This window comes from Mycena indigotica, assembly GCF_014461135.1.
Source record: "Mycena indigotica strain 171206Taipei chromosome Unknown Mind.scaff0003, whole genome shotgun sequence".
In the NCBI taxonomy this organism is placed as follows: Eukaryota; Fungi; Basidiomycota; class Agaricomycetes; order Agaricales; family Mycenaceae; genus Mycena; species Mycena indigotica.
Genome location: NW_023503002.1, coordinates 2,453,422 through 2,474,643, shown reverse-complemented (window position 1 = coordinate 2,474,643; position 21,222 = coordinate 2,453,422). Strand labels below are relative to the sequence as shown.

Below are 21,222 nucleotides of genomic sequence, written 5' to 3'. Positions count from 1 at the left end.
GTTGAAGAGCGTTCCAACACTACAGGCTTGTCTACACGTCTTCCGGAGAGAATAACTGAAAATTGCGGTTGTAGGTCCCAGACGCCAACAATTTACCGTCACTTGATAGGTCGACGGACATGACTTTGCCTGCGTCGGTTGAGAGCGTTTTAAGCAGCTGCCAATCATCTGCACTCCACAACTTGACGAGTCCATCGTAGCCAGAGCTGGCGAAGTAAAGCCCGGACCGATATGTCCGCTCTTGGGTTTCGATGTCATTGCTTTTGTCCGCATCCGTCTTCACAGGGGGCTTCCAAACATTTTCAGCTATTTGGAAAAATCGAATATCGGAAATGTTCGACAGATGCGCCGGAATGGTATAAAGTGATTTTAGTGAGCGCAGGTCCCAGATTCTGATTGTGTCGTCCCCAGAGCCAGTTGCGACTTGGTAGCTGCAGCAAGGATCACCATCATGCAAACATAGACAAACAATTGACCTACCCATTGGGCGAGAATCCAATCGCGTATATCGCCTGCACGTGACCATCGAGTACCATTGCCGTTCGACCAGTTCTCAAATCCCACACTCGACCAATAGCGTCTAGCCCACTGTAAAAAAAATTAGCGAGTGGGTAATCATTAGAGGGAAATGTACCCTGATGCAACCAAAGAGCCATCGTTTTGGAACTCAACTGCATATACCTCCTTCGAATGACCTTCCTGTAGAAGAAGCTCTTTGGTTGTGTTGACATCCCACAACCGCCAGGTGGTGTCGAAACTAGCACTGGCAACGAATTCCCCCGACGGATGGAATGCTACCCGACAAACGCGGTCCTGGTGGCCTTTCATAATGGCCAGGGGGGATTCTCTATGGCCCTGTCAGCGTCGAACACAGTCAAAGACGAAAATGTACTGACGCATTCAAAGCCCATAAATTCACACAGCCGTCGCCCGCACCACTCACAAGATTAACTATGCTAGGGTTCTGCGTTTTGGTTGCCTTCGGATGCCACGCAACACCTCCAACGCGGTCACTGTGGCCTATGAAAAATCAACGAAATCCGACAAGACGACTGGTATCCTCACCTCTTAATGGGCGAATCAGTGTGCATGCGGGGACATTCCAAAGTTTGACCATACCAGACCAGCTTCCAGTCGCGAGGATCTCGTTATTAGGCGAAAAACGAACCTGAGAGATAGGTCGTTCATCACCTATTTGCGAGCCAAGATTGGTGAATTTCTACGCCAGGGTTCAGAAAGATAGTTTAGAATTTGAGAGAAACGCACTTGAACTTCAGCGAAAACCTTTTTGCGTATGTCGACGATACGACCGAGGTCCATTTTACTGTCTAAGCGCTGCTGGGCGATGCGTTTTTGAGCTCTGCAAAGAAAAAAAGAACAGTAAGCACCTTGCACTGGATCTACCGAGGAGAATACGACCTAGGCAGAGAGTACTCCGCGAGGCGTCGCCTTGCTTCGAGTAATTCGAGAGAGCCTGGCGAATAGAACTCTTCCTAATCCACGAGTGAGTCAGGGAGAAACAATGGGGACAATGGGATTACCTCTTCCTCACTGTCTGATGATGAGTCCTCGTCCACCTGCATGGCATCGTCACCACGAGCTGCATTGATTTGAGAGAGCACATATGTGAGACGGTCGCGACGGTCTGCAGCCTGGGCAGTCGATCAACTAAAAGAGTGACTCGGGAATGAATGGCCCACCCGCTCTCCAAACAAAGTTATAGGCTCTCCCACTTCACGGAGTCTTGCTTTGACACGGTTGTCGTCCGTTGGTACAGCTAAAGCACGGGCCTTCTTTTTGCGTTCAAGTTCATCAAGAATGACTTTGTTTTCGAGTTTTGCCCGCTCAGTGATGTAGCTTCCATCATCTACAAGCGCGTCGAGGTCCATTTCGACGAGGATTGAGACGGAAAGACGAGTTGATTCGGGGCGAAGATATGAGGAGCTGAAAAGCCTTGATGATCGCCGTCACACTGAGCCAAAATCATCAGCTCTTTCTGAATCCCTCACCAGCAGTATGTCTGGTTATGGGCCATCCAGTCCAATGCTTCCCCCACAACAACCACGGTCCCAAGAGTCGCAAGGTAACCTGCATCCGTCAATCAATGCCTGAAGCAACAACCACCATCCAGATCCTGACTACGTCTACTTTGAACGCACAACTTCTGGCTTTACTTCGGACGCTATAGCTCGTTCAACCGCCGCGAAACTCAAACTTGCGTCCTACTACAAGGTTGCCGTGGAAGCTGCCATCGCTCGCAATGCCAGGTACGATGGTGTCCTCGATATCTTTGCCTCGTTCAAGCAACACAAACTAGGCGTATTGAGCTCGAGACACGCCTCATACAAATTCACACTCAAGATGCAAAGGACCGCGAGATTCGAAAATACGCCAAGTTGGAGGCGTCACATCTACGGTTGCGACGAACCAAAATCACGCTTGCAGATTTCCGCACTGTCAAGGTCATTGGAAAGGGCGCGTTTGGGGAGGTCCGCTTGGTTCAAAAGCTGGATACCGGCAAGGTCTATGCGATGAAGAGTTTGAACAAGTCAGAAATGCTCAAACGGGATCAGGTAAGCGTGGTTGTCAAGATAATATATTGTTTGACACCTTTAGCTTGCCCATGTTCGTGCTGAACGCGACGTTCTTGCCGAGAGCACATCTCCTTGGGTAGTCCAACTCTTTTACTCCTTTCAAGACCCATTTTATCTCTTCCTTGTGATGGAATTTCTCCCTGGAGGTGACCTTATGACGATGTTGATGAAGTATGATGTTTTCTCGGAAGACGTTACGCGGTTCTATATGGCGGAGTGCATCCTCGCTATTGAAGCAGTGCATAACCTTGGCTATATTCATCGGTGAGTGGTATTAGCCAGCCATTCGCCTCTAATGACCACCCAGCGACATCAAACCTGATAACGTGCTTATCGACAAGAGTGGTCATCTGAAGTTGTCCGATTTTGGTCTCTCTACGGGGTTGCACAAGGCATCGGATGGCGACTATTACAAACGCTATCTCGAACAGGAGAAGGCCGCAAATCCCGCACGCAACAGTGTGCAAGTCAATCCCATCAACCTTACCATGAGTCGAGAACAAATCGCTACCTGGAAAGCAAATAGACGGAAATTGGTATGATTTGCGACTTTGTTTTTTCTGCTCCACGCGCTCACGAGGATCTAGGCTTATTCCACCGTGGGCACTCCCGACTATGTGCGTTGACGGCCCCTCTGTTACAAGTTGCTCAATATAGTCTTCACCAGATAGCACCGGAGGTCTTCTTGATGAATGGTTATGGCAAAGAGTGCGACTGGTGGTCGTTGGGCGGTAAAGCTTTGACAAGTTCATCGAGCCTCCTCCATCTAATGAGCTACCAGCCATCTTTTTCGAGTGTCTAGTCGGTTATGCACCATTCTGTTCCGAGAATCCAGGCGACACGTACAAGAAGATTATTGACTGGCCTTCGTATCTTGTTATTCCCCCCCGAAGTGTACATATCACCGGACGGAGAGAATCTTATCAGAAGGTAGGCAAGTTTTCATATTTCAACCTCGCTGACGGGGTCATCCAGCATGATGAACTGGGCAGAGCAACGGCTAACGGTGAACCAAATCAAGTCTCATCCATTCTTCTTTGGGGCAGATTGGAGTTCTCTCCGTCAGATTGAGCCGCCATTCGTCCCTCATCTGCAATCCAGCACAGACACGTCTTATTTCCCGACTGACGACTTCGGCAATGTTGCAGAGCAAATGCAGCCAACAGAGGGCATTGGGGCGGAGAAAAACATCGCATTCCTCAAGTAAGGTATCGTTTCTTGAAATGAATCGGTGACTGACGGTTGGTAGCTTTACTTTCAAGAGGTTAGACAAGCCAGGGAGATAGCTTATTTATAACGGAACCTGTACAACTACAAGAAATGGATGGACATTAAGAGCTGACCAACGCTGACTAACCATTAGACGTGATTGTCCCGTGGTCCGCATGTGATTCACGCCACATGTTGAAGAGAAAGTACTGGGAAACAGGGATTGGTTGCAGTGTGCCTGGCTGGGCAGCGTCTGCAAGATTCAAGATTAAGTATGCGTGCTGGTAATACAGAGTAAGTATGGCGGTATCATAGTTATTGAGGACCAGAAAGTGACAAATTCGTAAGCGCAAGAGGAACATCGACTAAACCCAAGCCCGAACGCTCGTTTTGGGTTTAACTGCGCTCCCATCTGGATTTTCTTCTTTTTCCAAACCGCCACTGCCGTCTCCGTCAACGCAAGGTACTTCCTCTTGCAATTGGGGAGACGCAGACGATGGCGACTGGGAAAGTGCCGGAGGGGTGCTAGAAGGAGGAGGGTACATCATCATCGCTGGTGAAGGAACATATGGACCGGGAGAGCTTCGTGTCGGCAAGGACGTTATGTCCGAATAAGCCAAGGACTGAACGTTATTCAGTTGCGGGGCCCGAAAGAAATGAAAAAAAAAAACTTGCAGCTGCTTCCTCGGTGGTCGCCACATTCGCTTTGCCTTTGGGCCGTCCAGCTTCTCCCGCTTTGCTTTTGGCAGATCCAGGGGCTCGAGAGATGGCCGCAGTCGCCAACGGTCCGCGGTCCTTTGTCGCAGGCGTAGATCGATACATTTCACGATTAGATGGTCGTGGCCGTTGATGAGTGCGCTCGTATAACCCGCATTTGTTGCAAAGCTGCGAAAGTAAGACGAGAAATGAAGGGAGGAAAGAACATACGACTTTTCCCAGGGCTAATTGGCTTTTTCGCCAAGTACTGGCCTCTGTTGTCGAGCAATTATAGCATTTGCGACGAACTCGCTCGCTTAGTCGGGTTGCACTATCGTCAGTGTAGACAATGCCGGAGTCTGGCGCGTAAGAGACACCGATTTGCGCCTGTGCTTGGGGTGGACCAGTCGACTGGGGAGTCCAAGTAGACTGATAGTGGTGATTATCGAGTGGCAATGGATAAGGTGGCGGGTGGTAAATGGGATGGCCTTGCGGGTACATATAGGCTGGGGGCGGGGGCGGATAGTAGTGAGGGTAGCCACCATTAGCATTAGGTGCTATGGTCAACGAAGTAGGATTCCCAGTCCATTGCTCTCCATGACTATTGTCGTTGCCATTCGACTGGGGCGATACTGGCGAGTTGTCGGAAGGCGGGGGTGAGCCTCGAACAACATCATACGGAATACGTGGCCCAGGCCCTTTTGGTTGAGTGGATTCAAATGATTGGAATGTAGAGTCCTGCTCATCGACGCGGTGTGGCATTTCTTTGTGTCCCTTCTGCTTCTTTCTTGTTAATGTCTTTTGGTTTGGCGACCAATAAGGAAGAGCTCGAATCGTTGTATGAACCGGTCAGGAGAAAGAGGAGGAGCCCGCCAGGAGGGTCGGCAAGGAATGTCGACAACCACTTGCAAAACTTAACAGCTGAGTCATCACAAATGACAAGCCACCTACCTCAACCGCCGGCCCATTCCGGTCCGCGAGAGGGTTCTCGTGCACCTACTTATACCTTTCTGTCAACGATGGAAGCTGCTTTCTCACTCTTGCACCATGACCACCACTGCTGAAGTCGGTAACGCAGAGATCTATAGTCCCCTCAAGGTCCTCAAGCATCCTGATTTCCGTGTGCTTGCGGCTGGAGAGAAACCAAGTTCGGATGCCAACATCGCTGCCTTCTACAATCCCCAACACGAAATCCATCTTGTCGAGAAACCAAAACCCAAACCAGGTCCAGGTCAAGTGCTTCTTCATGTTCGTGCTACTGGAATCTGCGGGTTGGTTTGAAAGGTGGTCGATGCCATGAATAGGATTGACTTATTTTCTGTGCAGGAGCGACGTGCATTTCTGGCAACACGGAAGAATTGGAGACTCGATGGTAGTCACTGATGAGGTTTGTGGCCTTTCCGAACAATCACCGATGTTGACAATGTTCAATCACAGTGCGGTTCGGGTCATGAATCCGCTGGTGAAGTTGTCGAAGTTGGCGAAGGCGTTACGCAGTGGAAAGTGGGTGAGTAGATAAAACGGTGAAATCGCAAGCCATATTGACCTCACGTAAGGCGATCGTGTTGCGATTGAGGCAGGCGTACCTTGCTCTCAACCAGCGTGTGATGCTTGCCGCACCGGTCGATATAACGCTTGTCCAGATGTGGTTTTCTTCTCCACCCCCCCTTTCCATGGTACCCTTACTCGCTGGCATCTTCATCCAGCCCAGTGGCTCCACCGTTTGCCAGACAACGTCACCTTCGAAGAAGGATCTCTCTGTGAACCGTTGGCAGTTGCACTGGCCGGTATCGAGCGGTCCGGTCTCCGACTTGGAGATCCTGTCCTGATCTGGTGAGAGCCACATCTTGACTGACTACTGATTAGATATTGATGACGTTTCAAGTGGGGCTGGACCGATAGGCCTTATATCCCTGCTTTCTGCTCGTGCTGCAGGAGCAGAACCTATCGTTATTACTGATCTATTCCAAAGCCGACTTGATTTCGCAAAGAAACTTGTCCCAGGTGTTCGCACGGTCCTGATCAAACGTGGTACCACATCGAAAGAACAAGCACAGGAAATCAAGGCTGCCGGTGATGGCCCACTTAAACTGGCACTGGAATGTACTGGGGTCGAGAGTAGTGTTCATACTGCCGTCCACGTACGTCGAATGTTTTGCTGAAGATATCTTCCTGCTGATCCAGAACCCTCAGTCAATGCAATTTGGCGGCAAGGTATTTATCATCGGTGTTGGCAAGAATGAGCAAGTGGTATGCTTTTGCCCCATCTTGAACCTGTGGCACTAGTTTTACCCGTTTTAGTTCCCCTTCATGCATCTCAGCGCCAACGAGATCGACGTAAGCTTCCAATACCGATATGCAAACCAGGTGAGTGTTGACCTCCCCCGCGATTTCCATCAACTAACATATTCTCCAGTACCCCAAGGCTATTAGATTGGTAGCTGGAGGCCTCATCAATATCAAGGTCAGACAAACTTACCTTTTGTTAACCTTGCTCAAAAGGGTTGAAAATAGCCATTGGTGACGCATAGATTTGCACTCGAGGATGCTGTGGATGCCTTCCATGTCGCAGCAGACCCAGCTCAGGGTGCTATCAAAGTTCAGATTCAAGATTAATGGAATTGTAATTTTGTGACTAAGTAAGCCCCAATCGTCGACGATCCTGTCGGTCGCGTTCAAATGCAAGAATCTTGTCTTCAGCCTCAACCAAAGTGTCGTCCCACACAACAAATAGTTCTGAGAGTGCATCAACCTGCGTTATGGTGAGTCAGAATGCCGCTTTAATGGAGAGAAATAGCAAGCCTGGGTAGCGTGATCCTCCATCAGTTTAGCCACTCGTTTTTCCAAAGCGGTGGCTCGCTCAACATCTTCTTCGTGTGCACTAAGGAGCGCGTCGAGCCGTGGTCGGAGGTGTTCGTATTCTTGGGCATAGCTATTGAAAAACGATGGAATATAGCTTCAAACACACCTGCCAGTTTACCCGCCCCAGTGACCCCCTTCTTCTCCAATTCCTCAATTTCCTGCATATCACGGTCGGCGGCGCGTATGTCTGGCTCCATCTCCACCAGGAAAGCCTCCAGTTCGGCGGATGTCATATTCTCATATGTTGGTTGATCCTCAGAGTGTGCAAATGAAGGAGTCAGAAGATGTGCATGCTGGTCATCTTGGAAAAGCGTCAGGAAAGCCAGAAGTCTGGACAGGGGACCAACGAACAGTGTTCCATGAATCGCTTTAGTCCGTCATTTGCAGTAACGATAGTGTTCAGCCGCTTCTGTAAGTTCTCCGCAGCGCGTAAAAGCGTCTCTCCTCGACCAAGCCCCTCCCTTTCCTTGCCTTTTCGAGTATCTTGCTGCTTAACCCCCACCAGAATGGCCTCCAACCAGCGTAGTCTTAACTCAAGCGATAGAGCCGGGTCGATAGCCGGCGTCGGTGGTTTTGGGGATGACAACGCAGGTGTAACAATTGATGCTGGATTGAACGAGCTGGACATGGATGTTGGTGGTGGAGAAGAGGGCGGTGTTCCAGTTGAATTTGAAGCAGTTGAAGAAAACACGCGTCTGCGATTATCTCCCAAAAATACTGTGCCTATAGACAAGATGAGGGCGCAGTCACAGCTTTTTCAACACGGTGCCCACCAAGGTTGGACATAAACTGGGCGAGTGGCAAGTGCAAAGAAGTAGGAATGAGCAAATGATGATGATGCAACTTGGCTTTCGTTACATTCGTCCTGGTCTTGTTCGCAAATACTCGACGCGTTTCCGACTGCCTCCAACGATCCAGGAGGTTCTTTCCACGGCACCCGTTGGCCAAGAAGTTTCCGTAACTGCGTGGGTCAAATCTATAAGGAAGCAAAAGCGCATTGCTTTTGGTGTTTTGAGCGATGGAAGTTCCGCTGCTGGCTTGCAGGCAGTCTTTCATGGTGACCTCCAAGAGCGGGTGAAAGAGTGCGTCCCTCTCATTCAAGTGTCGAGAAGGTTCATTGTAACTGCAGAGTAACGAATGGGACCAGTCTTCATGTCACTGGAAAAATTGTGAGCAGTGTCGGCGCTGGTCAAGCGAAGGAGCTTTCAGTGGAGAAAGTTGAAATCTTGGGCTCATGCGACCCAGAGTCGTATCCAATCCAGAAAAAATCTCTCTCTGCCGAGTATTTGCGGGACCACACCCATTTACGTGCCAGAACTGATGCGATTGCTGCTATGCTTCGTCTACGGGGGCGGCTCATGACCGAAATCAATCGATATTTCGCCGTATGAACCTTCAAATACGGCTTTTTGCGTTTCTAAATGATTCTAGGATCAAAACTTTACCTACACACATACCCCGGTATTAACAAGCGGAGACGCAGAAGGCGGCGGCGAGGCTTTTCGTCTGGCACCAACATCTCACGACCCTTCGCTATCCGACCGTGATCGCGAATTCTTTTCCCGACCTGCATACCTTACAGTCTCCCACCAATTGCATTTAGAAGCGCTTTGCCACGCCTTAACTCGAGTTTATACTCTTGGCCCTTGTTTTCGGGCAGAACGTGGAGTTACTCGTCGCCATCTTGCCGAATTTTGGATGCTCGAAGCGGAATGGGCAGTTGCGCCGGTCCAAGACCCTCATTTACAAACTGCTGCTCTTTGTGACTTTGTCGAGGGTCTCATTCGGAACGTAGTGGGCAATATGAATTCGGAGGACTTGGATGTCTTGTGGCACCATCGCGAAAACGACTCGGTTTCTACTGTGGACCGAGAAAAACGCCGAGAGGCAATGATGACTACAGTGACGAGCCCAGTTCCGTGGCCGAAAATGACCTACTCGAAAGCTATCCACGAATTACTCAAGGTAGACCGCGAGTGGGAATTTCCTGTACGATGGGGTGGTGCTCTCCAAAGCGAACATGAAAAATGGCTATGCGAAGAGCTTATCGGTGGCCCTGTCTTTGTGACGGACTATCCCGCTGGCCTGAAACCATTTTACATGCGGGCGAATCCACAAGTAGAGGGAGAGAGCGAGGTTACCATGGGTTGCTTTGATCTCCTTATGCCACACGTAGGTGAACTGGTTGGCGGAAGTGTGAGGGAGGAAAGGTTAGATGTGCTGAAAGCAAGCATGCAAATTAAAGGCATGGACCCTGACGGGGAGAGCTATGCCTGGTATTCTGCTTTACGCCAGTTTGGAGGAGCACCTCATGTTGGCTTTGGGCTGGGATTCGAACGGCTGGTTGGGTGGCTGGGCGGAATCGAAAATATTAGAGAGAGTATCCCCATGCCACGATGGGCTGGAAGGATGCTGATGTAATGTCGTTGTCGCGTTAGGTCACGCGTTGTCACAAATCTGCACTATGACTCTCTTTCCGCTGCCAAATGTATACCAGTTTGATGACGAGTCCACACAAAACGATGGTCTTCCGGAATTCAAACCACGATTCTTTATGCCAGTCATGCTTGACAAACCACAGAACCCTATCATCGACACTTTGAATCTAGTATCCCACAAGTCGGTCTACGCCTCAAATAGTCCAATCACGAGCCTTGGGCTTCCTAAAGAGCTAGCATCTCTTACCTTCAATCCTCCCAAACAGGCGACTGTCCATGTCAATGACTCGATCTGGACAGACGCTCTTAAACACGCTGGAATACACTCAGTGAGTACTCATTTCTCAGCTGTTGGAAGTTTCTAAAGCGCTGCAGGAAATCTACTCCTGGGACTCATTGCGACCAGGCTATTCTGGACATCCTTCTCCAAGCCCTTTCTTATCCGAACAGCACGGTCTCGTAGTGGCAGCGGCGAGATACTAGTGCGAGCCAACCATGTTTCTGAATGCGAGCTGACTGCTGTAGTTAGTGCTTACCCTCGTTTACACGAACCAGGAACGGAAGTCAAATACGTCTCGCAAGAAAATCTGTTTGTTGATCTCAAGAAGACTGTACTCGGGCTCTCTTCGACCCTGCATACTTGGGATGCCACATCGGAAACATTTGTTCCAGTTGTTTTGCGAAAAGGCGCAAATGGAGTAATATTGTTGGACGAAAAGGATGAAACTGTGACCAACAGGTGCGTTTGTTCCCTCGACGCTCTGCTCATTCACCACGTAGACACGCAGTTTTGTTGAACGCTTTCTTCGAATTGGAACATTGTTAAGAAGACTTGAGATCTTCGTCGCTGCGCTGCGTGCAAAGTCGTGCATTTTTTCAAACCTGCCAAGTGTGTTCTGATGCTCATGTCAGGTTCTCCAAAGAGGGACCGACCATCCACGCATTCACCCACAGCCTCTCCACCATCTTGGCATATCTACGCAATCAACTGTCGGAGTGCTCGCCACAAGAAGCCGGCGCGACTACACTCGTGGCGATCTGGAGCGAATATGAGTGGTTAGAAAATGTCCTCAGAGCACTAGGCGTACTGTGTGGTCGTGTCAGTCTCACTTTTGTGTGTTTTCCGTGCTCTAATATTCCATTTTATGTCCAGTCGGAGCACACGATTCCTCAAAATTATCTTTTTCCAGACCGCGATCCAGCCAACTTACTTTCGCTCGTCCATGAGCAAGTCAAAGCTCATTTGGATCGCCAATCACCAAACACTGTGACGGCCATCCTGGCATACATCCTTACGACCGTGTCTCGCGACTATTTTCAGCAATTATCGCGATCCGTTGGTTTCGGAGGATACACAAGTGAGTTGCACCAGCCCACAAGGCCAGAGCAGTATGGGATGGATGATGAAAAGGACGACATGGAGGAAGAAAACCCCGTCGAGTTAAACCGAACTGGGGAAGATGAATCATTTCCTTCGTTCTTCCCCCCTGAACTAGTCGAACTCATCCCTGCCGCGCAGAAATCGTTGGTTTTACTGCGTGCAGCCGAGCCAGACCATCCTCTCTTGCAAGTTTCTGACAAGGAGGTGAAGCAAGTAGAATGGCTGTGGCAATGGAGCGCCATTAACGCCTTATGGAGCGGGGAAAATGTGATGGAGGAGCCACACTTCCAACACGAGTTGATTAGATCGATGCAACCCCAACCAACCCCTGGCGACCTCGCAGCCCTAATGAACCAATTCAAGATATTTGATCTTGAACCCAGTCAAGGTAGTTTCCCCCCAATTCCTAATTTGCCACTACCCGACTTCATCCAAAACTTTCCCGACAACCTCCCCCCAATTACGCCAACATTTTCTCATCTCACTTCTCTGATTCTCGAGCCTTTGGCTAAACACTCCTCAATACTGGCCCATGCCCTTTTGGCCCTTTTCATCTCACCACTCTCGCACCTACGTTTCGACGTTGTGCCAGAGCGTCGACGGCTTCTTCAATTCAAGTCGCATCTCCAACTCTTGGGTTCATACCTTCTCCTTGCGGCGCCATCTTTCAAGTCACGACTATCAGCAGCCCTTTTCTCCGACTTGGAGGGGTTTGATGCTGGTGAAGCCGTGCCCTCCTCGTTGCGTGCTCTGCGCGCAAAAACCACCAGATTCACAGCTCAGCGTCGTGATGCCGGTGAGGAGTCTGTTAGAGGGGGGCAGCCATGGGCCGTTGGACTTTCTTTTGCATTATTGGAACGCGGTGAATGGCCGCCGGTGGGTGCCGACCTCAGCTTCTTCCTGCGAACCGTGATTGTGGATTCGTTTGAGGAACATCAAGGCGGTAGTCGGGATATATTCTGGGTTGAAGCCGAAAAACGACTCGGCTTTGCCATTCGTGATCTACCCACTGAGCAAGGTCATGACCAGTGGTTGAATCCATTATGTGGGTTGAGTTCTAACTTCAAGGTTACGTTTCTAACGCTTCCTCAGCCATCGAGTATGACAGCTTCGAGTGTCTGTTCTGGTATACTGACGACCGCTTAGGGCCTTGGACTTTCTTTATATCGACTATAAGCCGCCCCATCCACTCGATATTCTTATAACTCCGGATATATTGTCCAAGTATCAAAGACTGTTCACTTACCTCCTCCGCCTTTTACGAGGTCTGTTAGCCGCTTATTACCAGCTGATCTAACTGCCTCTTAGTTCAGCACGCACTTGGCGCCGTCTTTCGAATGACGCGTTCCATTGACCAGCCCCTCTTTCCGACACTGGCACAGACCGAAAAACTAGTGCTACATTTCCGCTTTATTGCCCAATCCTTCGTCCAAAGCCTCTCGTCCTATGTCTTGGACACCGCTATCGGGGGTAACTTCGAGCCCTTCCTCACCTCAGTGTCGCCGTCGCGTCTAAACAAGTTTGATTCCGGGTTCACAGATGTGTTTTCCCTCTCGAAGGCGCATTCACAGCTGATGGACGACATCCTCGCCGCGTGTCTACTGCGCTCCAGCCAACGCGTGGCAGGGGATCTCCTGCGTCAAGCACTGCAAGTCGTACTCGAGTTCGCTGTTCTCATCGGCGAGCGATGGGAGGGAAGGTTGAAGGAATATCAGGCGGCGCCTCTGCTTGAAGAGTTGATAGGGCGATTCAAAAGGAAAATGAGCTCTTTGGTTGGTTTTTTGTTCTCAAGTTGAGGTTATACTGATAGCTGCGTATAGATGAAAGCGTTAAAGCTCCTTGTGGACAAGGGCTCTTCGGAGGAGCCAAGGCTCTATGAAGAAGGCCGCCAGTTGATTGGGGGGATGAGGGCTGTTGCACACTTGCTTGAAAAGTTTTCCGAATGGTGGTCCCAATAAGGGCAAAACAGTACAAATTATCACAACAAATCTAGGCAAAATATCCGTTTTAATAAATACTGATAGTGTAGTTTACAGCAAGCATCGAAAGCGAGATCGCAAAAACAAATACAGAACAAATTAATCCCTAGACGTTGTTGGATGCACTCATCTCCACAGGCAGTTGGCTGTAGCCGTATTCGTCCCTCCGATTTGGTCGGAACATGCTCGTGACACTCCCCCAGGCATCCTCGACCGCATTGCGTGTGCTGTCGAGTAGACTGGGGCCCAACTCTGTTGACGCTCCAGGCATGAGGCTGTCAGCCGGTCGTCTCCACCATTTGAGGGTCAGGGAGCTCGTGACCACACTGACGCTGGAAAAGGCCATGGCCGCGCCAGCAAGCATGGGATGCATGTAGAGTCCGACAGGCAGGAAAAGACCCATCGCGAGAGGAATACCAAGCACGTTATAGATGCAGGCCCAGACAAAGTTCCGCTTGATGACCCGAAAGATGCTTCGGGAAAGATGCAGGGCAGCCACAACGTCCAAGAGATCACCGCGCATAAGAACAATATCGGCAGCCTCGATTGCCACAGAGGTACCAGAGGCGAGAGCAATGCCAACTGTCGCTGCCACCAGAGCTGGAGAATCGTTGATTCCATCGCCAACCTGTAAATGTCTTCAGCAACCACGCTGGAAAAGTCGATATATTCCTTCTTACCATCGCAACTCCTTCTCCATGCTTTTCCATTAGTTCAGCGACAAGTGTGGCTTTGCCTTTCGGGCTCATGTCAGCCCAAACACCATCTGGCTTGATGCCGACTTGCTTGGCAATGGCCAACGCTGTTGCTTTTACCATCGCCCGTCATCATGTTCACCTCGATTCCCATCTTCTGTAATGCGCGTATGGCGTGTTTACTGGACGGTTTCGGAGCATCAGACAGGGAAACGGCAAGGAGCGGGAGGGGGTTGGATGACGAAGGGCGGAGGAGGGAAACGAATATGATGGTGCGACCCAGAGTCGTTTCCTGTTGTTCGTAGCTAGAAAGAGTGGAAGGGATGTAACCGTCGTCAGACTGGGTAATGAAGCGAGCTGTGCCGATGAGGAGGGTGTACTTGGAGCCGCCATGGGTGATAACAGCGCGGACACCAGCTCCAGTGACACTCTCGAAGCTCTCAACAGAGCTGGGGGGAAGCGAGGGAAAATCTCTGAGCACGCTTTTCCCATAGGCTGCGACCGCAGTAGCCAACGGATGCTCGGATTTGGCTTCTGCAGTAGTGATCATGGAAATAATGGCCTGTCGACTGGTTGAATCGTCGGCGCAAGGTCCGTCCAAGGAGGATTGGTCAGCTGAAGATTGCGTGCCGGGCACCCAGTGCGTGCCAACAACGCTCATCTTGCCAACGGTGACAGTGCCTGTCTTGTCAAGAACAACTCGACGAATACTCTTGCTGGCTTCCAAAGCCCGACCCCCTTTGATGAGGATACCGTTCTGGGCCCCAATGCCAGTGCCCACCATGATAGCGGTCGGAGTACTAAGACCGAGAGCGCAAGGACAAGCGACAACAACAACACTGATGCACATTTGCACACAAACTGCGAATTTGCTTGTTCCATGCCTGTGGAACATCGCGGGAAGGCTTTCATCGGCAATGAATGACGAGAGGAGCAACCAAGCAATAAAGGTTACGCCCGCAAGTGCGATGACTGCCGGAACGAAGTAACCCGCAACTTTATCGGCAAAAGCTTGGATCGGAGCCTTGGATGTTTGAGCGTCCTGGACAAGCTTGACGATCTGTGCCAGAGCAGTATCTTTCCCAGCCCGAGTAACAACCATGTCAAATGTGCCCAGCCCATTGACCGTTCCCCCAATAACACTGTCGCCGGCTTGTTTCAAAACGGGAACTGGCTCTCCAGTAATTGCACTTTCGTCAACACTGGAAGAGCCCTTGATAACTGACCCATCAGCGGGTATTTTGTCACCAGGAACGAGCTTCAGAGTGTCACCGACTTCAACCAACTCGGTCGGGATCTTCTTCTCCTGAGTGCAGGCAGGAGCATCAGTATAAATAGTAGCCATCGACGGTGCGAGGGCCATGAGGTCAGTTAGAGCTGCGCTGGTTTTGCCCTTGGCCCTGTTCTCCAGGAAACGACCCAGAGAGATAAACATGAGCAGCATAGTGCTTGTGTCGAAGAAAAGAGCGGGACGATAGTCGGGAGTAGTGTTGAATGATGCGATAATGAGGGAAAATAGAGAATAAAAATAGGCTGCGGAAGTGCCGAGCATAACCAGAACGTCCATTGTCGCCGATCGGTGCTTAAGTGATTTCCAAGCACTGCGATAGAAATTAGCGCCGACCCAGAATTGTGCTGGGGTTGTGACAATGGCGACGACGACATCTCCAAGGTAAATGCCATTGAACAAGTTGAATCCGACGATGTCTCGGAGTCCGGGCACGTGTGGGAAGACCATGCTCAGAAAAAAGACGGGAATTGCGAATGAGGCACTCCATATTAACCTCGAGCGCCAGAGCAAGATTTCTTTTGTTCGCATGAGGGAAGCAACCTGAGTCTCGTTGTCCTGGTCGGCCAGCATAGCGTCAAAGCCCATCTCTTCAATCCGTTCAACCATTTCTCGTGCGCCGATGAGCCCACGGTCAAACTGGATGGTGGCTGTCTCGGTTGCAAGCGAAACGGCCACAATGTTGATACCGGGGACAGAGCTAAGGCCGGACTCGACAGTGGATGTACATGAGCTGCAAGTCATGCCGAAAATTCGGAGGGTAACGGTGTCGGTGCGCGTAATAGGAATCAATGTAGCGTCGAAGCCAATGTCGGAGATTTCCTTGGAGCATTAATTCAGAAAAAGGACGAGAATGAGGAGGGTATAGAGGGCACACGTTGATAATCTTCTCGGCATTCCATTGACTGGGGTCGTATTCGACAACGCCACGCTCGGCCAACAACGCGACCTTGACCGAGTGGATGCCTGGTTGTTCTCTAAGCATGCCTTCTATAGACTAAAGCTAGTGATCAGCCAAGTCAATGGAGTGGGTGGCCAGATACCTCAACACAAGCACCACAAGTCATTCCTTCAATCCTCAGATCGCATTTCTCGGCGACGACCTCAGTCTTCATCAGAGATTCTGATTCGGCGTCAATGGGTAATTCTACGCCTTTTGAGCGAAACGTAGAGCCGAGGGGAGTGCTGGCCCAGAGGTCGCTGAGCAGCTTCGACATGGTGGTGGTGATGGGTTAAATGAAGGAATAGTGACTGTCTGGATTCGGTGATTAATCAGACGGACCGATGACTGGTGGGAATCAAGGAACAGAGCGGCTTGCGCAGTGGAAAGGTTGAAGAGCGAGGGGTAAGTAAAGAGGAAGAGGCAAGAAACAACGAATAACTGATGGTTTCTGTTGAATTTGTACATCATGCCCAGTACGAAAATAACTCAGACAACGAAATAGCCATCGGCAGTGACTACCGAGTCGACAGAAAAGACTGCATCTCCGCCGTCCTCAAGCGACGCTTGTGCAATGCCCACACCCGCGAGACTGCCCTGTTCCTGGTTTAGAATAACAAGTAGATTTGGCCCTCGCCACGTACCTTGCCAACAAAGGCAACACGGACTGGGAAAAATGTCTCGGGATCATCACCCCCAACAGTAAACATCAAAGAACCGCTTCGCGATGATGCTTGAAAAGTATTCAGCACTTCAACAACGAGGACCCAAAAATGGGATACCCACCATCTACAATGGCAGTGGTCCACGCAAGCGAGTGGGAGTTGGGTTCAAGCGACCATTCACCAGTGTGTGATGAGACCGTCGGGTAGGATCCCGCACTACAAAGCTATTAAGAGGCGGGATAGGTCAAGGGTATAAGATGAACTCACGGTAAAGGAATGAATATCTCCAGGTCGTGAAGTGTCACGCTTTCGTTCTCGAGCTCAAATTCGATGCTGACTTCGCATGTACCATCGTTGGAAGGTGTGGGCCAGCAGTTGACTACGTATTGTGAGCTTGAAACACAACATCAAATGAAGGATATAGCCCACTGGAAAGCGGAACGGCGGATTCATCGTTGCCTTTATACCGCCATTTCAGAACTGCCAGATTTTGGTTGATGGGGAAGGTCTTTGAGGCGTCACGAAGGGCGATCTTCTTGGCCTCATTGCGGTTTGCCTTCGCATCGAACTTGGCGACTTGTGGATGTTGTTTGAATTGCAAGGCTGCCGCGAGTGAGTTGGAATCGTCTGTCGTTGTCATTGTCAGGGAAATGCGAGCGTTGGCCGGGTCGGAGATGAGAAGGTTCATGTCTCCTTTGAGCTCGATGTCTTTCTCTAAGCCTCCATCGCGGAGTAATGAGCAGGTTATTTGCTCGGTGATACTGACATGAATGCTATGTGGATCATTGAGTTTCGAAAAGGAATCTGACAAGGTTTGGGACAAACCTTTCTGGTACAACTTCGGGCAGGCTACCCCTGCCTTTGTTGGTAGATTGAACAGTCTGCGGGGCCGCAGCAACGGAAGGAGTTGGGGGTTCAGAAGCCAGACCGATACCAGAAGCCACGTAGTCGCCTCCAAGCGCGTCGATAAGTTCGGCCTGCTTGGTCTTTTTTGCTGCCCAGCTTCATTCCAGAAGCTTTGAATGAAGGCGCGCGTGCTCCTATACCAGCATTAAGATTGATGGGAGTCGAGACAGTGGGGGTCGGTGGGGTATATGAAGTGGGTACGGGTGAATAGCCACTGATGCCGCCGCCATATCCAGACGAAGAAAAGCCAGAGTTGCCTGCAGCACGACGCTGTTGTTCACGCCGTTGCAGCTCGAGCTGTTTGGCACGACGTTTCAGCTCTTCTTTAGCTTCTGCTTCCTTATTCTAGACAACTTATATCAGCAAGCAATCTTATTTTCCAAAGACAGACGTACCCGGGCGATAATCTCTTGAATCTTTTCCTCGTGACTTTCCATCTCCAGAGCATTCTTGACTTGAACAAGGTTCACAGAGCCCTCGCGGTAACCCATCCCAACCACCTCGTCAAACGCGCCGAGTAGCTCGAAGGCTCGTGTTGCAACTTCACTCTCGGCTGCGCTCCGGCACATGTCAGAGACAACACGCGCAAGAAGGTGGAGTGTGTCTATATCTTGTAGGATATTAGACGCCTTGTTGGTGATCAGCAGGATGTAGAGTTCTTCCAGTGGCTGGTAGACGTAGCGAACGTCTGGCGTTTCTATCAGCGTGTGTTGTGTGCTAGATGGCGGAGGCAAAAGCTTTGGAAACGATGCAAGTAGAGACTCAATTCGCGTCCGCGACATGTCCAAGAACTGGCGCGAAATAACGGCTACGAAACCCGTCAGAACGATAGAAACTTTTATAAGCCCAGAACGTGCCTTTCCCGGCTTTGGTGCATATAGAGGCTGCGAGAACAACCTTTGGATAGTTGGTATGCGCACAAACAAGCAGAAAGCACAATCTACCATGGTAATTTTGAGAAATCGGAGAGGGCTGGCGAGAATACGTCACACAAACTGTCACACATACAAGTACTGAAAAAAACCAAGTGTCGTGGCAAAGTCGTGTCGTGTTCATACTATCATTAGGGGTATATTTACTCAAAAGGCATAACCTCGACGGCCTCGTTGAGTGAAGTCCAAGTGTTGGTCACATTCTCTGAAAACACTTGCTCTTCCTGGGCGAAAGTTTGGATCATCTGACTAACTGAAGCATTCTCCCGGTTGTGGAGGACAACTCGAAGCTCATGCCATAGACTAAAAGGAGATTAGATGAGTTTGATTGGTCTAAAAACCTTACCATGCGCGAATAAACACTCTTCGGCTGAGTTGTGCAGCAATGGTCGCCTTATCCCTTTCAATGCTGGCAACTTGTCGCTCAACCTCGTCTTGCCAGCCCTCTTTCTGGGCAACCTTTACGCCCTCCATTTTGAGAGATGTCGCTTCAACGCGTTGCTTGAGCCGTTCAACTTGGTCGATAGAAAGCCGATCATTCCGAATAAGCAAATCCTTCACCGCAATGTAAAGGTCTCTTTGAGCCTTGATTTGCTCCAGAGTGGTATCGTATAATGCCCTCGTCTATGTAAGGTGAGTATGACAGGGCGATGCGGAAATAGTGAGACCACTTACCCGTAATTCAGATAGCTCGGAATGTCGCTGAGCATGGGCGGCCACTTGTTGGAGACCACTTCTTACGCCAGAGGAAAGTTCACAATCATCTCCGCGCCAGCATTGCTCATTCACTTCAACCACCGCCCGTAATGTGTTGGTAAGCCGCGCCATGTCGCCCTGTTGAGGTGGTAGATGCGTTGTAAACATGATTGAGTCCAATAATGAGGGAGAGTGTTCAGAGTCCGATGATGATGAAGAGGAAGACGAGAATATGGGCAAAGTGAAATGAGCTTGGAGGGCATCCGGTCTGAAGGCAGGAGGTATCCGTACCGCTGCTGCTTCTCGCCTCTTGATTATACGCTCCGCCAATATGCATATTCTTTGCCATTGCTCAATTAGCGGATTGATCCTGCGACGAAGAATCCTGCCCAGAAAGAGTCAGTTTTACTGTTCCCACAAGGCAGTCAAACATACGCAAGTTTCTCCTCAAGATCACTGGGTATTGTCATTTCCTCGTTCCTGTCGACGCGTTTGCTGACAGACTCTTCATCGAGCGACACGGGCGTGTTCTTTCGCCACAACTCGAAAGATGGTTCAGTAAGGAAAGCGGCAAGCAAGGCATCTTCTTTGATCACGGGATGGTTCCTGTTATATGCTGTGAGTGTCATCAAGCTGTGAGCGACGCAAACAATATGTACAGCACGAAGTTGAGTGAACGAGCCAATCCGCGTCTGGAAAATGTGAATGGATGACGGGGTTGTTGAGGAGAGCGCACCTTCTCTGCTCGAGGAAGACCTCATCACCTATGACGCTTAGAATTTACTGTCAAGCAAGCTCGGCACACAACACACCGCCTATTCTCTTGGGGGGAAGTGAGGGAAACAGCCGGAAAGGGTATCTCCGCAACAAGCACTCCCAAACGAACACAAACTCCGAATATCTCCTTGACACGGGAGCGCCGCGCTATTGACCACGTAACTAAGCGTTTGGTTAAGCTTGTATATGGCTTACCGAGGAAGTTATCTCGTAGACCATATAACGGTTCAAGATGAATCCTTGGGGTCCCAGAAGGGTAACATTGACTGTTTCCTGCTTCTTCCACCAATATGAAGGCAGGCCAGTGCCAGACAGACTCGATGGTAATGGAGGCGGCGCATCAAAGCCAGGGGTGACCCGCGAATTCGTGTTCCAAGGGTCATCTGGTGTGAAAGAAGTGGCAGTATTTTGCCTGTAGTTGATAGGTGAAAACGTGGAAGTAGATGGCGGGAGTCTGTTCAGGTCCAACGTTGGCTCGGGAAGCGTGTTTTGAGAGGACAACGCTGCAACCTGCTCAATGCTAACATCTAGGCAACATCCCTGATAAGCCAATGCAAGCAAGAGGGAGGGAGTCGCACCTTTCCCCTCCTGAGCCAATGCTACCAGCGCCAAGGCCACGAAAAACTCGAGTTTGGAGACGCGAGGTTTGCTGCTGACCAGATTCACGATCTTCAAACTGTGTCAGGAGGAGGCTGTTAACTGCACACGACGTAAACAGACCTTGTCGATAGTGCCAGCGGGGAGATTAGACGTTCCAAGCACTCGAGAGAGCGAACTGACGGAAACTTCGCCCGAGTTGGTTGTGTCCACGAGCTGGAAAGACTGGTTGTAGATCGCAGGGACTGTTGCATCCGCTAGAAAGACAATTATAACTGAGAGCGGCTGAAAGCGTAAATAAGTACCGATAACAGAACTGAAGACTGAGTTGTTGGCTGCGGGTGCTGGTGTCGCGGTCGGACTGGGTGTTGCGCTCCAAGGGTCGACCGTGTCATAAACAGAGACGGAGAGAGGGTTTTCGTCGACGAAACTCCCTCCAAAGCCTCCAGTGGGGTTGACGCCATACCGTGGCTGGGCACGGGGAGCGTTGAACATCAAGGTCGCAAACCAAACCAAGTCCAACAGATTTGATCGTTTGTGCCAGTCAATTATTCCACACTTTTTTTA

General features: G+C 50.3%; 9 protein-coding genes across 9 annotated transcripts; 4 read left to right on the top strand and 5 right to left on the bottom strand.

Annotated features, from left to right (window-relative positions):
- Window positions 1-31: 31 nt before the first annotated feature.
- Window positions 32-1,889, bottom strand: MIND_00350000 (WD-REPEATS-REGION domain-containing protein; the record flags this gene model as incomplete). The annotated part of the gene is made up of 9 exons (XM_037360346.1): window positions 32-431; window positions 481-588; window positions 635-847; window positions 897-1,020; window positions 1,066-1,219; window positions 1,267-1,360; window positions 1,405-1,493; window positions 1,542-1,652; window positions 1,701-1,889. The coding sequence occupies 9 exons, from the start codon at window positions 1,887-1,889 to the stop codon at window positions 32-34; spliced, it is 1,482 nt and encodes a 493-aa protein (XP_037223231.1).
- A 127-nt stretch (window positions 1,890-2,016) lies between these two features.
- MIND_00349900 (AGC/NDR protein kinase) lies at window positions 2,017-3,801 on the top strand (the record flags this gene model as incomplete). Its single annotated transcript, XM_037360345.1, has 10 exons — window positions 2,017-2,083; window positions 2,132-2,267; window positions 2,318-2,573; window positions 2,617-2,858; window positions 2,902-3,130; window positions 3,182-3,211; window positions 3,262-3,325; window positions 3,376-3,524; window positions 3,570-3,600; window positions 3,641-3,801. The coding sequence occupies 10 exons, from the start codon at window positions 2,017-2,019 to the stop codon at window positions 3,799-3,801; spliced, it is 1,365 nt and encodes a 454-aa protein (XP_037223230.1).
- A 1,745-nt stretch (window positions 3,802-5,546) lies between these two features.
- On the top strand, window positions 5,547-7,115 carry MIND_00349800 (L-arabinitol 4-dehydrogenase; the record flags this gene model as incomplete). Its single annotated transcript, XM_037360344.1, has 9 exons — window positions 5,547-5,770; window positions 5,826-5,886; window positions 5,937-6,006; window positions 6,056-6,332; window positions 6,385-6,640; window positions 6,693-6,749; window positions 6,801-6,866; window positions 6,916-6,963; window positions 7,014-7,115. The coding sequence occupies 9 exons, from the start codon at window positions 5,547-5,549 to the stop codon at window positions 7,113-7,115; spliced, it is 1,161 nt and encodes a 386-aa protein (XP_037223229.1).
- A 19-nt stretch (window positions 7,116-7,134) lies between these two features.
- Window positions 7,135-8,147, bottom strand: MIND_00349700 (uncharacterized protein; the record flags this gene model as incomplete). The annotated part of the gene is made up of 5 exons (XM_037360343.1): window positions 7,135-7,251; window positions 7,302-7,420; window positions 7,468-7,662; window positions 7,713-8,084; window positions 8,135-8,147. The coding sequence occupies 5 exons, from the start codon at window positions 8,145-8,147 to the stop codon at window positions 7,135-7,137; spliced, it is 816 nt and encodes a 271-aa protein (XP_037223228.1).
- A 45-nt stretch (window positions 8,148-8,192) lies between these two features.
- Window positions 8,193-9,782, top strand: MIND_00349600 (Asparaginyl-tRNA synthetase; the record flags this gene model as incomplete). Its single annotated transcript, XM_037360342.1, has 3 exons — window positions 8,193-8,443; window positions 8,491-8,746; window positions 8,793-9,782. 3 exons carry the CDS (start codon window positions 8,193-8,195, stop codon window positions 9,780-9,782), a joined length of 1,497 nt encoding a protein of 498 aa, XP_037223227.1.
- Window positions 9,783-9,825: 43 nt separating this feature from the next.
- MIND_00349500 (Spindle pole body component) lies at window positions 9,826-13,138 on the top strand (the record flags this gene model as incomplete). The annotated part of the gene is made up of 9 exons (XM_037360341.1): window positions 9,826-10,128; window positions 10,175-10,281; window positions 10,329-10,538; window positions 10,588-10,662; window positions 10,712-12,225; window positions 12,273-12,279; window positions 12,327-12,445; window positions 12,489-12,952; window positions 13,001-13,138. 9 exons carry the CDS (start codon window positions 9,826-9,828, stop codon window positions 13,136-13,138), a joined length of 2,937 nt encoding a protein of 978 aa, XP_037223226.1.
- A 127-nt stretch (window positions 13,139-13,265) lies between these two features.
- Window positions 13,266-16,359, bottom strand: MIND_00349400 (Copper P-type ATPase; the record flags this gene model as incomplete). The annotated part of the gene is made up of 5 exons (XM_037360340.1): window positions 13,266-13,787; window positions 13,840-13,925; window positions 13,975-15,964; window positions 16,020-16,139; window positions 16,186-16,359. The coding sequence occupies 5 exons, from the start codon at window positions 16,357-16,359 to the stop codon at window positions 13,266-13,268; spliced, it is 2,892 nt and encodes a 963-aa protein (XP_037223225.1).
- Window positions 16,360-16,571: 212 nt separating this feature from the next.
- MIND_00349300 (Copper P-type ATPase) lies at window positions 16,572-18,600 on the bottom strand (the record flags this gene model as incomplete). The annotated part of the gene is made up of 8 exons (XM_037360339.1): window positions 16,572-16,679; window positions 16,727-16,815; window positions 16,869-16,963; window positions 17,015-17,126; window positions 17,177-17,520; window positions 17,573-17,741; window positions 17,794-17,998; window positions 18,049-18,600. 8 exons carry the CDS (start codon window positions 18,598-18,600, stop codon window positions 16,572-16,574), a joined length of 1,674 nt encoding a protein of 557 aa, XP_037223224.1.
- Window positions 18,601-18,728: 128 nt separating this feature from the next.
- Window positions 18,729-21,171, bottom strand: MIND_00349200 (Sorting nexin; the record flags this gene model as incomplete). The annotated part of the gene is made up of 11 exons (XM_037360338.1): window positions 20,961-21,171; window positions 20,779-20,912; window positions 20,637-20,727; window positions 20,254-20,585; window positions 20,094-20,205; window positions 20,018-20,045; window positions 19,941-19,973; window positions 19,717-19,887; window positions 19,261-19,666; window positions 18,932-19,209; window positions 18,729-18,888 (listed from the first exon to the last, which is right to left on the bottom strand). The coding sequence occupies exons 1-11, from the start codon at window positions 21,148-21,150 to the stop codon at window positions 18,729-18,731; spliced, it is 1,935 nt and encodes a 644-aa protein (XP_037223223.1). The 5' UTR covers window positions 21,151-21,171.
- Window positions 21,172-21,222: the final 51 nt, after the last annotated feature.